Consider the following 15174-nt stretch of genomic DNA (forward strand, 5'->3'; position numbering starts at 1 on the left):
ATATATCTTGTTATTAGTATTTTTGTATCATAATTAGTACAAATATATTTATATGTATAACATATAGGCTAATATATCGCATCATTTTTGTATTTGTGACAACGTAACTTGATGAGCTAATGGTCACATTGCTGGTCACCATATAACGGTTAAAAAGTTCTTCTTGAGTTCTAAAAACATCCTTCTTCCAAGAAAATGACATTATAAGAGTATTTGACGAAACTCTCGCAGGTACAAAACTTCGATACGTAATTGAATAATATATTCACATTGAAATAAACCCGAATATTTTCGCCCATCCTTTCGCCTCGATTATATTATAATTTTCATCCTGGTGACGTCATATTTGATGGTACAATTGTTGATGTACAATGTTCTCTTCAATTTTCTACGAGTTACTGACGATTACCCCTGACGAGTATCAGGAATTCATCGTCAATGATACTCATCAATATTATCATTGTTGCCTTGACACTTTCAGGGATACAAGCAAATCTACTCGAAACGATTCCAAGAAGTCGAAAACCAATCGAACAGAATGAAAGTCGGCCTGGACAAGCTCAACGAGGCGGAGGCCTCTGTCAAGGAGCTCAGCAAAGAGTTGGTGGTGAAGGAAAAGGAACTGGAAGTCGCCAATGTTAAGGCGCAAGGCATTCTGGAAGAGGTGCTGCATTTGTTGCATACCTAGGGCAATAATCGTAATCTATCACGATCATTACAACATCATATCTGATGAATTGTTGTTACACCTATTCACTGTTTGTTATGTCAATGCTATGCTCAATATTTACTGTTGAGCCTATTCACATGGGATATATTGATAGGAACTGAAAAACAGGGGGTTGATGACGAAGAGTATCTTCAGTTACTTTATAAACTTTGGATTTTCTACGGTAAAAATTAGTTTTAGGCTGTGTCTTCATGCCCTTATGAGTGAAATTGAAATTCCAATCGGACAAAATAGCTTCCACATCACGTTAACTCAAACATTTTCAAAAATTGCACCTATTTGTTGCGTTTTTGCGTGCACCCTGCGATTTTAAAAGTAGCCACATCTGATTAACATCTAAAAGTTTGTAACCTTGGCCAAATCTACTTTTTGAGATTACTAGAGCACTTTATGGGCCCTAATCTTCTGCTCCCACTTAAAGTACTTTTGACATATCGTGGAAGTCATTACTCATCTTCTACTTGAGTATCAAGATGATTAGAGAGAGGACTATTTCGCATTTACGATTACTGTAGCTGTCGCAATTCTCCTTGTGCTAATCGCTTACAGAATCGCAATGTATTGTGGTGACAGCTTATCGGGTTCATCCTGCTTTAATGATATTTTTTTAATTCCAGGTTACAGCACAAGCGACGGCAGCTGAAAAGGTGAAGGCCGAAGTTCAAAAGGTCAAAGACAAGGCCCAAGCCATCGTCGACATCATAACCGCCGATAAGGAAGTGGCGGAGAGCAAATTAGAGGCTGCCAGACCGGCGCTGGAAGAGGCAGAAAACGCCCTGAAAACGATCACGCCAGCCGATATCGCAACTGTCAGAAAGTAAGTGAATTGTGTCGCAGATGTACGCAATAGAATTTTGGGAAAATTTCAGATCAGCAATCCGCATTATGGTTGTTCAAAATAACATTTATAGTTATATGTAAGTCTTCCTGTCTTGATGTTTCAATACTTTTCTTCCAGACTGGGCCGCCCACCGCATTTGATCATGCGAATCATGGACTGCGTGTTGATCCTGTTCCAACGCAAGCTGGACTCGGTCACCATGGATCCCGATAAGCCGGGAATGATGAAGCCGTCTTGGTCGCAGTCCCTGAAAATGATGACCGAGGGCGGATTTTTGAACAGCCTGCAACAGTTCAACAAAGACTCCATTACGGACGAGGTAACGACAGAGAGATTCTCTTTGAAATTGCCAAGCTCAACGATATTCATTCATACGTGATACTTTCCTATATCAAATCAGAAATACATGTGTGTTTTATAATAATGAAACTGATCTCATACTTTATATGAAAAGTCGTATTTTCTGAGCTACTCTATACACCTGTTGGAGTATAAGTACAAGTATCTTACTCTACTAGATTTCGATTATTTATGAGGGATTTTATTTTATAATCACTGCCTCCGAATTAGGATTTCTAGTTGAGATATGTTTATTTTGTCATCCGCAAAATTATTCGGCAAAAAATGTGTTATATTGGTATCACTTCAAATTCTGATGTCTGTCAGGCTCTGGATTTTGGACAGCAGTATATGGGATATTTTTTTCGAAGTTCTGGTTGAAAAATGGAAAATTTCTGATGTCTGGAGAAAACAACTGCAAAAACAAGTTATATCAGCTATATCAGTATCTGCTTGAAATTATTTTACCAATCAGGCTCTACTTACAACAATAGCTACAAGACAACACTCAATTTATAGAAGAGGGTCTCTGCTGTATACAACTGAATAAGATATTCATATTAAAATATGCTGATCGATTGTTGATATACAATGTTCTCTTCAATTGTATATAATATATTATTCAATTTTATACTCTATTTATACTCACCATTCGTATGTATCAGACCGTCGAACTGATGAGACCCTATTTCGATGCTCCCGACTACAACATCGAGACAGCTAAAAAGGTATCGGGAAATGTGGCCGGCCTGTGCTCGTGGACGCAAGCCATGGCTAATTTCTACGCCATCAACAAAGAAGTTTTGCCGCTGAAGGCCAATCTCATCGTGCAAGTGAGTCCTACTATGTAGCATTTCTTTGTGATTTTCAGTAATTAAATAGCAGGATATTGTGAGACATTCTCTGAGTTGGTTACTAATACAGCAGGTCTACTTTTCTGTAGAATTCAATTAGTTTTTGCATACTTCTACTGAATGAGTTTTTCAACTAAACTGGATACTGTTTACTGCTTGGCATTACACAAGTAGGAAGTACTTTACGTATATGATTGCAATCACATTTAAGATCAAATTGCCCCTGTGACACGATAATTGGATACTTTTTTGGTATGTTGTTACTAATATTTTCGGAGGTTCTACCTATTTACGGTGTTGTCGCACTTGCACTTGGGAATTGCTACTTTTATATATGTAATTGAGTGGAAGTTTACGGCATTACATCTGCTGTTACCTGATTTGAAATGATGGATACTCTGATCATCTCTGAAAAATTGTGCTTGATTTGTGTTTGTAGCAAGCGAAATATGAGACGGCGATGATAGATTTGGAAAAGGCGCAGGGAGAGCTTGACGAAAAGGAGAGAGAGCTGTCCGCCGTGCAGAAGAAATACGAAGCTGCAGTGCAAGAGAAACGCGTACGATTTCATTTTGCCTGTGTCGAAAATTTGATAAATTGATGCCAAATTTGACCATTTCGCCAACCTAATTTAAATCTACATACAAACAGTCTGAGATTTATTGCTGTACGTTGACTGGGCACAATTTTTTGAGTACTACTAAATAGGCTATTTTTTGGAATGCTGAAATTTTCCTGTCCTCCTTCCACTAATACTTGAATATTATAGAGAATTATCGTTTCAATACTTTTCTGCCAACGTAGAAGCCTTGAAACCACGGTCTAAAAGTCCTTTCTTTAAAGTCGTGCATTGTCGCAAAGTGCAATGAAATAAATAAGGTATAAAAAATACATGTACATATTTGTGCATTCCGCATTATCCATACTGTTATAGTGTCAGAATGAGTGACACTCTACTCGAAAGTAATCAAAATTGTATAATGAAGTTCTGTACCCCTAAGCAGTGTGATTTGTTGCACAGTATAGGAATTGAATAGTATATTCATATTGAAATGATCCCGAATATGTTCGGCTGACACTCGTCAGGGGTAATCGTCGGCAACTAGTAGAGAATTGGAAAGAACATTGTATATCAACCATCGTATCACAAAATATGACGTGAAGTATGGGAATTAAATGTGAATTTTGTATCTTATCACATCGGTTTATCAACGTCTGGTCTCCAGGATCTACAAGCAAACGCGGAGCAATGCCGCCGCAAGATGCAGACTGCGTCCGACCTGATCAACGGTCTCGGGGGCGAAAAGATGAGATGGACCGAACAAAGCAAGCAGTTCGAAAAGCAAACCAGAAGACTTGTCGGCGACGTTCTGTTGGCCACCGCGTTCCTCTCCTATTCCGGGCCGTTCAACCAAGAATTCAGATCTCTTCTATCAAAGCGTGAGTAGACAAAAGACCAAAGGTGGTCAAAGTAATCATTTTTGCCACTCAAGATTGGTTATACTCAATTTGGATACAGCTTACAAAAGTTTGTTCATATTAACGTTTATTTACTCGAAGAAGTTTCCGTGAAAGGTTCTACCAGTAAATAAACATTACTATGAACATAATTTTGAAAACTGTATTCAAGTAGAAGTAGGCCATGAATTTCGACTCAATTAACAAGTACAAGTGGTAATTTCCAAGACATATCAAAACTACTCAAGTTACTAGTTTCAAAATTTCGGATTCTCAAAGGACGAGAGATGGTTACCGTTGCTACTCTAGAAATAGTTAAAACAACCCTCTGAAGTTCACTTACCAGCAAAAGTGGTAGTTTTCAAGACAAAATGATGGATGACGCTACACATAGGTAGAATATTCGAAGACATATTCACTCGCAGTTATACAGAGGCCATTTCATGTGGTAATTACAAGAATTTCACTCTTAAAAGTGACGCAGACCCCTCCTAAAACTACTGTATACTTATCAAGATCAAAACTGTAAAAAGTCATTAGTCTTGCCTAAAAACTGTTCAAGTGAATGTAGTCTAAAAATCTCTATAATTGGTACAATTAGGCAAAATCTGCTTTGAGACCACCTCTGCGTCAGTGAAACTGATAATATTAACGCGTTGTTGTCCGATTTCAGAATGGATATCGGAAATGAGCTCACGAAGCATCCCGTTCACCAAGCAGTTGAATTTGATCGAAATGTTGAGCGATCCGCCCACTATAGGCGAGTGGAATCTTCAGGTGAATATTTTTGATGTCATACAACTGCGTAGTTAACCAACTCAATCCGCCCTAATGCATAACTGCAGTTACGTAAACTTATATATATATAATACGCAGTAATCTCGTTCTAATGTACTGTGCATACTCTTGTTTAGAACTTTAAATGCATATCATCATATTCTCTCTCTGATTAGTTGTCATGTATGTTGTGATTTAGGGTTTACCGAACGATGAACTTTCCATATCCAACGGAATCATCGTCACGAATGCGGCGCGATATCCGATCCTCATCGACCCCCAAGAGCAGGGGAAGATTTGGATCAAAAACAAGGAATCCAACAATGAAATCCAGGTACGTTTCAAGTATGACTGCTATTACACTAGCCAACATGCAGTTATTTTATGTGTGCCTAACCTGAATTGAGCAAGATGTGTGTCTGTTCTATGGAGATATGCCCTGAAACTGAATTCCCTGGCTGACAATGCTTTTTTCAGACTCAATTCTTTACAAAAATTTAATGAGTAGCCTATTAGCTCTGTATTACTTGGGCTCTCTCTCCCTTGCATACCAAGTCCCACTAAATTGTAGACATTGTTAAATTTCACTGATCAACCAAATGCATTTTGCACACTATCACCTCAAGCTTAAACCCAATGCCCATGCCATCTCTTGGTCTTGGTCATCTTCGGGTTTTGAGAAAATGTAATGTCGCTTTCTCCAGGTGACATCACTGGATCACAAGTACTTCCGAAACCATCTGGAAAACGCTCTCTCTCTCGGACAACCGTTGCTTATTGAAGACGTCGGGGAGGAGCTGGACCCTGCTTTGGACAATGTGCTGGAGAAGAATTTCATGAAAATTGGGTCCACCTACAAGGTGAGCTCTTATTGCACAATTATGGCTAGTCGCGATTGGCCAACATAATATATGACGTACAATGACCACTTTGCAGACTGCAGTTATCTATGTGTTAAGGTAAAATCTATATATGCTTATGCTGTAAAATTAGCTTGTTCCTACAGGCTTTACATGCTAGTAATTTAAATTTACATGACATGCTAGTAATAATCTGATATTGTCAGAGTCCACGATACTATAAATTGATATCCCACGTAATTTAATCTCTCAGTAATATACACTATACAGTACCCATTCATATGTTACATGGTAATTCCACAGCCTACGCTAGATTTTATTGATTTTGTCCAATCTATTGATTTGATTTTATAGTTTTTATCGCCAAGTCATATATTTTCAGGTTAAAATCGGCGACAAGGAGGTCGACGTCATGCAAGGGTTCCGTCTGTTCATTACGACTAAATTTGCAAACCCCGCGTATTCTCCGGAGATTTACGCGAAAACGTCTGTGGTCGATTTCACCGTCACCATTGGCGGCTTGGAAGATCAGCTTCTAGGCAGGGTCATTTTGACTGAAAAACAGGTCAGGAAAAGGATTAGTGTGATATTAGCTCGATTTGGAAGTATCCGTAGACTTTTTTCTGGTTTGGAACACCCATGATCATCTAAATATTCAGTCTAGGTTTTATATGACCAGAAGGAGGGCCAAACATTCTGAAATTGTTGTCTGTCGACTAAATACCATCTCCTTCGAATAATTTTATTGCCATTCCATACCATGGATTGTTTGTTTACTGTTTTATTTCAAAACCTTGCTATATCTTCAACTCTAAATGATCAAAAACGTTTTGTCAAACTTGACTGTAGCTTATTAGGTGGTGCGTATCTCAAAGTCCTGTCCTAATCAGGTTTAGCAGTTATTGATTGCGTTCCTAGTGATTAGTTTCCAATTGCTCTTTCATTAAAAATGGTATTAATGACTGAGTACATTGATTGTTATTCACAAAAGATGCTGACATTGTAAAAGCCTATGAAACTGCAGTCCTGTATGCAACTATGCATAGGTTATGAGGCTTCGATTGCAAACCAGAACAGACTAATTATGGAATTTACCGCGCCGATACCGCATTGCTCATACATTAGTCAATTGTACAGAAGTAGTCTCTGAGAACATATGTGTGAATACAGCATGCAGAGGAAATCATTACAAGCGATCATCGTATGTTGTGTTTGTGAAAATATTTACATCTCATTTGATGCTCATTCTTTCACGCTCGATACAGGAACTCGAAAAACAACGCACCGAATTACTGAGCGACGTGGCTGCTAACAAGAGGAAGATGCAGGAATTGGAAGACAATCTATTGGCCCGACTATCGTCGACCCAAGGCAGCTTGGTGGATGACGAAGGGCTGATTACGATGCTCGCAAACACCAAGGCGACTGCGGAAGAGGTAACTTTAAAGCTATTCAATGACTCTAGGAATGTATTAAATATTAGCTTACATCTAATTGAGTACTATACCTTATATGTTATTATACCAGGGTTTCTTAACCTGAGGTCCTAACTTGTTTAAGGGGTCGATGAAAGGCCCATGTTGTAACTACAACTAAAACTATATTGTCCTTCACAAGATATTTTTTCTGTCGGTAAGAAAAAGGTTAAGAAACACCGTTCTATGCTGTAGTTTACAAGAGGCAGACCCTTTTTGTCACATTGCCACAGTTTAATATCTGTGTTAGGAATTAACCAGTGGAGTGACTGGAAGTGACTAATCATCAAGTTTTATTGATTTATAAATTTTTATGTTGTGTGTATTAATTGAAAAATTACCAATACTCGATATTCTCATCAGGTTGCTACGAAATTGGCGATCGCGGCTGAGACTGAAGTTCAGATCAACACCGCCCGTGAGGAGTACAGGCCGGTGGCGAAACGAGGCTCCATCCTTTATTTCCTCATCGTGGAAATGTCTCTGGTGAACGTGATGTACCAGACGTCTCTCAAACAGTTCCTCGGCGTGTTCGACAAGGCTCTGCTGACGTGAGTCTTCGAAATAGCGATCTATTGACTGATTTTCGAGTTTGCACCGCTTGGTGTTGTGTAAAAGTGTGGAAATGTCAGAAATTGGCCACTATATCAATAATAAATATACACGAATATGCCATAAATAAGTCTATTTCTCAGAGGCACTTGGCCTACCTGCACTACTCAACTGGCTACGTTTTTGGACTACTTTAACTTCTACTGAACATTTTGTTCAGGCAAAATAACTTGGTAGTAACTTAGTTAGCTTTTGATCTTGAAAATATGTATCAAATCTAATTTTTGAAACTATTCACTTGAGTACTGTTCATACCTTTCATTTTATACCTCCTCTTGGAGGGGAAGAGACTTCTATTTTTACTAGAGTGAAAATTTATGGCATTACTTTTACTAGGGTGGGAACGCTGACTGCTTTGACCGTCTCCCTATGTAGCGATGCAGTTCGTTTTCGAGCAGCTTTTGCAGTTCATATGCTCTGTATATTCCCTCTTCAGATCTCCGAAAAGCCCGATACCGAGCAAGAGAATCGCTAATATCATCGAAGCGATGACGTACGACGTCTACAAGTACTCGGCGCAAGGCTTTTACGAGCAAGACAAGGCCATGTTCAGCATCTTGACCGCTCTGAAAATCGATCTCGCTTCGAAGAAAATCAGGCACGAAGAGTTCAACACTTTCATCAAGGGTAACTTCCAACTGTGTTTATAGTTTTTTTCATTATTCGTTATTGAATACAACAATTGAACTATTCCCTTCTATCCTCTATGCCCTTTTCTCCAACAGGTGGCGCTTCCCTGGATTTGAAAAGTTGCCCACCGAAACCGCCTAGCTGCAAATGGATTTTGGACATGACCTGGATGAATCTGGTGGAGCTGTCTAAGCTGCAGAACTTTAGAGACATTTTAACTCAGGTCGGTACACAATCACGAAGATGAACACAGTTGAATTGTGATTTACATGTTAAGGTGACTCACTCTGCTAGTGTTGTTATCATCAAAATCCCTGAACTCTTATGAATGCTATTCAGATATTGTTGCTGTGTCTCACTCTCTGAGTAAAGTTATTCTCAAAACGCCCATAATCTTACCCATGCTCTACAGCAGCAGCTGCCCACGCGTTTACAGGGCGACCCGTTCAAAAAATATTCAGATAGGTAAAATCTTAAGCCCCAAACAGTAGTCGTAATACTGATTGTTGTGCTGATTGTGGCAAAATTTGTTTAGGCACAAAGTATCGTTTCTTGAATACACAGCCGTTGTGTATATATTTTCAAGTTTTTGCATCTCTCACATGTTTTCAAGCATTAAAGGGGCACTGCACCCTAAAAATGATGTGGTCTCAAATTGAACGTAAAAATGAAAAAGCATTTTTGGCCGCAGCCGTTTTCTTCAGAACGCCACCGTAATGGAGTTGCAATTTATTGAAACAAGACAAATAGAAACAGAAATAGATCGTGTCTAACAATGTTTTATACATGAACAATGTTTTATACATAAGAATAGGACATGACCTATTTCTGTCCTAAAGAAATAGAATACACTAGGCCCGATTTTGACATAAATTTCCTGACGGGATATCTTCCGTTGAACGCGGTATCTAAGCCTCCTTGGCGTGTACGACATATTTTCTTCATAACATCGGCTAACAACGATATAAAGTTTGATCTCTGCGTGACTGCTGGAGCGTGAAGTTTTTTTTGGAAATTTCAATAAATTGCAGCTCCATCACGGTGGCGTTTTGCCCTTCAATTTGAGACCACATCATTTTTAGAGTGCAGTGCCCCTTTAAAATGAATTTTTTTTCCCCGTTACAATATGCCTGAAAACAAGCGACCCAAAATCAAATCAGGCCACCCATGCGTTGATTGCCGCTGGTAAACAGTGTTCAATCTATACAGTTGGTCAGAGAATTGGACAATGTGTTCAGTAGATATGCCACTCCGACATTGTTCTCAAATTTCAAATGAAAGTAGCTAGCAAGTCTGACTTGTAACACTGTAATATAAAAGTAACTGTAACTGACCTGTAACACTAAAATATATTATGTAAAGTGTTGAGGCACGTTTTATTTGCCATGATTTATCTCTTATATAAACAAGATTTCTCGGATATTTAATTTTCACAGAAGCTACCACCCATCTAACAGCCATTCAATGTATTCAGATCCAAAGAAATGAAAAGCAATGGAAAAATTGGTTTGAAAAGGAGGCCCCAGAGGACGCAATTATACCAGACGGATACGAAGACTCTTTGCGAGTCTTCCATAGATTGCTCCTCATCAGATCTTGGTGCCCGGATCGAACCATGGCCCAGGTAAATCTTGTCATTACCGATTTGGACCTCCGATTTTATTTATCCTTGTCATCAGTGACAGTGATACAATATCGCAGTACTCAACTTGTCTTTGGTTATTTACGTTAGTTACTAGAGTGGATGTGATTTCAGATTTTAGATCCACTTCTACGCAACTGTGTGTGAAGTAGAACTGCTTACCTTTTTACAATTTGATGCTTGTAAAGAAGATGGTAGTTTTGCATAGGCTTAAATCACTTTTACAAGTGAAATTTTCGTGACAACCTTGGGAAATAATCCCTGTGCCACTAGATATTTATGTACAATAGATATATATATGTTATTAGTCAGTTAATGGCAGCTACGAAGTCGCATCATAACATTTTGGAAGTACTGCCCGCTAACTGCTAAAATTATGCAATACACAGACCAAACCAGCTTTTTGAAACTATGTAGCTTTGACCACCTCTGTTTGTACAGAGCCGAAAATACATTGTTGAAACTCTCGGAGAGAAATACGCGGAAGCAGTCATGCTCAATCTCCCCGAGATGTTGGCGGGTAGCAATTCCAGGACTCCACTGCTGTGCTTCTTGTCGATGGGCTCGGACCCGACCAATCAGATCGAGGCCCTGGCCAAGAAGCAGAAGATCGAGTGCGGCAACGTCAGCATGGGACAGGGGCAGGAGGTCCACGCCAAGAGATTGCTGCAGCACGCCATGGCACAGGTGAAAATTTGGAAGGAAAATGTATTTGTGACTCAGCGATGCTAATCCAGCCTAGGTTTTTCTTGTAACGTTATCCGAAATTGACCAAAGAAAAATAAACTCTGGGTTCACAACTCATCCTTGCACTATCCTCATCATAATACAACCCATTCAATTTGATCAGGATGCCAATCCATGTTCGGTTACAAGGCTTACACTAAATAGAAAGATAAAGTATATCAAGGGCCATATGAAGTTAATGTAGTAAAATTTAACTTTTTAGTATAAGATATAATGTATAATATAATTTTCCATTGATACTTTCTGAGGCGTTGCGAATGAATGGACATACATGGATATATGTATTATGGAACTATTTTACATCTAAATAAACTCTTGTAGGAACAGAACTTCAATATGCAATTGAATGATATATTCGTATTGAAATAAACCTGAATAGTTTCGGCTGACACTCGTCAGGGGTAATCGTCAGGAACTAGTAGAGATTTCAATCTCTGCGTTGATACAAATCAAATGATATCAATATCGGTGTACACTGCATGACAGGGTGGTTGGGCACTGTTGCAAAACTGTCATCTGGCGTTGGATTTCATGAACGAGCTCATCATCCTCCTCACCGAGTCCGAAGACATCCACGATTCTTTCCGCCTCTGGATTACAACGGAAGTGCATCCGCGTTTCCCAATCGGGTTCTTGCAAATGTCGAACAAGTTCACAAACGACCCGCCGCAGGGGCTGAAAGCCGGATTGAAGAGATCGTACTCGAGTAAGTTAAGCAGGGCTGTGGACTCAGTTCACTTTATATACAACTCAAGAAGACATTTTCTATTATTATTATTATTACCGAGAAAATCGACCATTCTTTTACCATTGAAAATAATTCTGCTCACATCTCGACAACTTCAAACACACCAACTCTTGCCATTTTCTTCACAGAATTCTGACTTTGATATTTCTGTACATTTTCCTGAAAAATTAAATGCATATGTCAACTCTAGTTGTTATTACCAAGCGAATCTGCCTTTTTTTAATTTAAATAATCCTGCTCACAGAAAGAAATTAAGTTTGCGAACGTCTGCCTAAGTGAAAAACTTCATAACATCTGTAACAGCTACTGCACTTTTTAGTTGGAGTCAGAGTCAGACTTGGACAACTAATCAGATTAATTAGAGCTTAATGCCGGTATTCTAGTTCTAATCTGATTTATGAAATGTTTCTATGCTCTAGTTTTAATTGTAATCTAATCTCTGCTTTTCCTGAAAAGGCTTCAGGATATCTGTATAGTGTGAAACTAGCTAATCTTGGGGACAGAAATTTGCCATTTTTCCACATTGCCATCAATTTTCAACTCCCTTTCTCAACCAGCCATCACGCAAGACCAGCTGGAAGTGTCCAACATGCCGCAGTGGCGTCCGCTGCTGTACGCTGTGGCCTTCCTTCACACGACCGTGCAGGAAAGACGCAAATTTGGCCCGATAGGATGGAACATACCGTATGAATTCAACCAGGCCGACTTCAACGCTACCGTGCAGTTCATGCAGAACCACTTGGACGACATGGACATCAAGAAAGGACCTTCTTGGAATACGATCAGATACATGATAGGTATGTTTACTTTGTGCTACATCAATGTGTCATTTGGCGATTTTTTACTTAAAAACAGAAGATTTTGACCTTGAAGAACTTAATTTAAGTGTTTTCGCACATAATGTTTGAATTGTACTAATTAATTATCTTCATTTCTGGTTGGAACTGTTTGGCCGGAAAAAAGTTTTGTGACTTAAAAACTGGCAAATTTTTACATGAAAATACTTTATTTTAACAAAATCTGGAATTCTGAACCTATGTAGAATTTCAGTAGTTATATCACGCATTATGGTCGAAATAAATGATATTTATTGTATTACAACGAAAGATACTTTCCTACATTCTCGGGTAGAAAGTGTCTGTCCTTACTAAGTAGCTTGCCAAGAATGGAGAAAGAACGTTCAACAGCAGCCGTTGTTGGCTGACAACACTGAAGTTGTGCGTACACTGCTGGTGACGAACCGTGTTGCTTCATTCAGACAATGTTGTCTACATCACAATTTTTCATCACGCGCTTTTTGATATAAGAACCAATCCCGACGCAGTCTTGCTTCAGGTAATATACTGCGGTATGTTGAGCATAACACCACGTGAACCTATTTGTTTCAATTGACCGTTTATAATTCACAATGAGCAGACAATGGGCAGTCTACAACGGTAGGCCTGTAAAGTAGGCTACAAGATGTAAAATGCCAAATAAGTTCATCGAAGGGACAAGCATCTACGATACAAACGAAATACCGGTTGCAAAAAAAATTTTACCCAACGCTACATAACATGTCAAAAAAATCGCCCTAGTCATCAGTGTTTGTGTATTGTGCACAGAAATTACGGTGGCGGTTCTGGCCTTTTTGGCTTGGTCCAATACTCGGCACTGGGCAGCATGATACATGTGATGTCAGTCAGGGCAGACACAATTACGCATTAACATGCAATAAATGGCTGTTTTCGCTTCCAAGTCATTCTATTGGTTGTGTTGCATTAAGCACTTGAAACATGTTACACCAGAGTCCAGGACGCAATGCCTCCAAATCTCCCAGCTTTTAGCCAACGCCGCCGCCGGCAATGGAGCCCACTTTGGGAAGCACTGTTCAATATCGAAAAGCCACATCTGTATTTTAAGAATTCGATTTTTCACTGTTTTGACTCTATACCTGCAGGCGAGATTCAATATGGCGGACGTGTAACCGATGACTTTGACAAGAGACTGCTCAACACCTTCGCCAAAGTTTGGTTTGGCGAGAGCATGTTCACTCAGCAATTCGTGTTCTACAAAGGCTATCCGATACCGCACTGCAGGACCGTGCAACAGTATTTGGATTATGTCAAGGTACAGTGGCATACACTTCTTCTGGACATATTTCTATGTTATAACCAGGAAAAGCGCATTGATGCTGTAATTATGGTGGGCAAAATCGTTTACCTGAGTGATCCAATTCAGAATCAAGTATTTGGTTTGAAGTTGAGTATTTGAGTTAGCTCATCATGACATGATAACGGTATGAAAGATGTGGAAATTACTATGTCAAACTGTTGCACAGTAAGCATGTCAGCTTGTAAAAACACTGCTGACAGCGAAGAATGTAAACAGCCCACCGGTTTGCTGCGACGAATCGTGTGAGCTATTTGTTCATCTCATTCATAAATTAACGCCACAATAGCTACACAAGCACACTCATTTAGTATGGTATGATAGACATTCACTGTATCATTTACAACTTGGAAGTTGTATTCGTACATTTGTTGAGATGTGGTTACTGTTTTGTATATTTCATGAGCCCTATATTTTAACGCGTTTCGCGTCGACAGAATTAGAAGCGTAAAAGTGAACCATACTTGTGCAAATAAACTCGCGCAGATTTCTTGTAATTTGGATCGTTGGAATCTTGGTCAAACATTGCAAACATTCACCTATTGTAGACTGTGTCGTTGCTTTTGCGGTTATTGAACTGAATATCCTAGGTGTGGTGCCTGTGATAGATCAATGTTTTATATCAAGCAGGGTTATAACCAATTAACCAAGTCGCAAGGTTCTAAGTCTCAAGTTAATCTTGCTTTTATAGATTCGAGTCATGTCGAGTCATTTTCAATTCACCACCGAGTCAAGTCCAAGTTGAAGAGCAGAGGTTCAAGTCCGAGTCATAGATTATTCAGTTTCTAGTCAAAGTCTTGTTAAATCCACTCTGCTTGTTGATATCGAATGATTTGCATTTACAATATACTCATTTATCTCACTTTTACCAGTTTCTGGTCGCGAGTACCAGTATTAATAGACTAAATATCCATAGTCTGGTAACTTTACTTTGTAAATGCAATGAAATGTCAGTCTTGTTCGTCCAAGTCTCGAGTCTTATGACTTGGTCCGAGTCATGCGCAATGACTCGAGTGCAAGTCGAGTCAATACACAGATTGACTGAAGTCGAGTCATGGCTCGAGTCATTACAACCCCGGTATCGAGTACGTTTTCTACTTTGAATTTAGTTTTGACAGCATATTCAAGTTTAATGCCATTCAGGTATTGTTTATTTGTAATAATGCCTTATGGTGTTATTGCACTTAGTCTTGATGCGCACATCTCAAATTTTGCTTACCATTTCAATTTTATATACGGAACCAACTATTTTAATCTGAAGCTTTCGCTCTTCGGACTTATGAATGAATTGTGTGCGTGTTGTTTTCAAA

At 39.1% G+C, this 15174-nt stretch overlaps 1 protein-coding gene across 1 annotated transcript in view; it reads left to right on the forward strand.

Annotated features, from left to right (window-relative positions):
- Positions 1 to 15174, forward strand: part of LOC145449534 (dynein axonemal heavy chain 5-like) — a 76211-nt gene that overhangs the window by 51752 nt on the left and 9285 nt on the right. Inside the window, exons 62-80 of the mRNA XM_080327924.1 lie at positions 482 to 664; positions 1348 to 1547; positions 1689 to 1890; positions 2576 to 2743; positions 3204 to 3323; positions 3991 to 4204; positions 4896 to 4999; positions 5199 to 5333; positions 5704 to 5859; positions 6242 to 6424; positions 7125 to 7295; positions 7698 to 7885; positions 8383 to 8573; positions 8672 to 8799; positions 10051 to 10200; positions 10660 to 10905; positions 11452 to 11671; positions 12271 to 12510; positions 13653 to 13822. Of these exons, the coding sequence (XP_080184050.1) occupies positions 482 to 664; positions 1348 to 1547; positions 1689 to 1890; positions 2576 to 2743; positions 3204 to 3323; positions 3991 to 4204; positions 4896 to 4999; positions 5199 to 5333; positions 5704 to 5859; positions 6242 to 6424; positions 7125 to 7295; positions 7698 to 7885; positions 8383 to 8573; positions 8672 to 8799; positions 10051 to 10200; positions 10660 to 10905; positions 11452 to 11671; positions 12271 to 12510; positions 13653 to 13822 (3369 nt within the window). The remainder of the gene's footprint in view (positions 1 to 481; positions 665 to 1347; positions 1548 to 1688; positions 1891 to 2575; positions 2744 to 3203; positions 3324 to 3990; positions 4205 to 4895; positions 5000 to 5198; positions 5334 to 5703; positions 5860 to 6241; positions 6425 to 7124; positions 7296 to 7697; positions 7886 to 8382; positions 8574 to 8671; positions 8800 to 10050; positions 10201 to 10659; positions 10906 to 11451; positions 11672 to 12270; positions 12511 to 13652; positions 13823 to 15174) is intronic.

Source organism: Botryllus schlosseri, chromosome 11, assembly GCF_051294905.1.
Source record: "Botryllus schlosseri isolate E-star chromosome 11, Bs_hap1, whole genome shotgun sequence".
Classification (NCBI taxonomy): domain Eukaryota; kingdom Metazoa; phylum Chordata; class Ascidiacea; order Stolidobranchia; family Styelidae; genus Botryllus; species Botryllus schlosseri.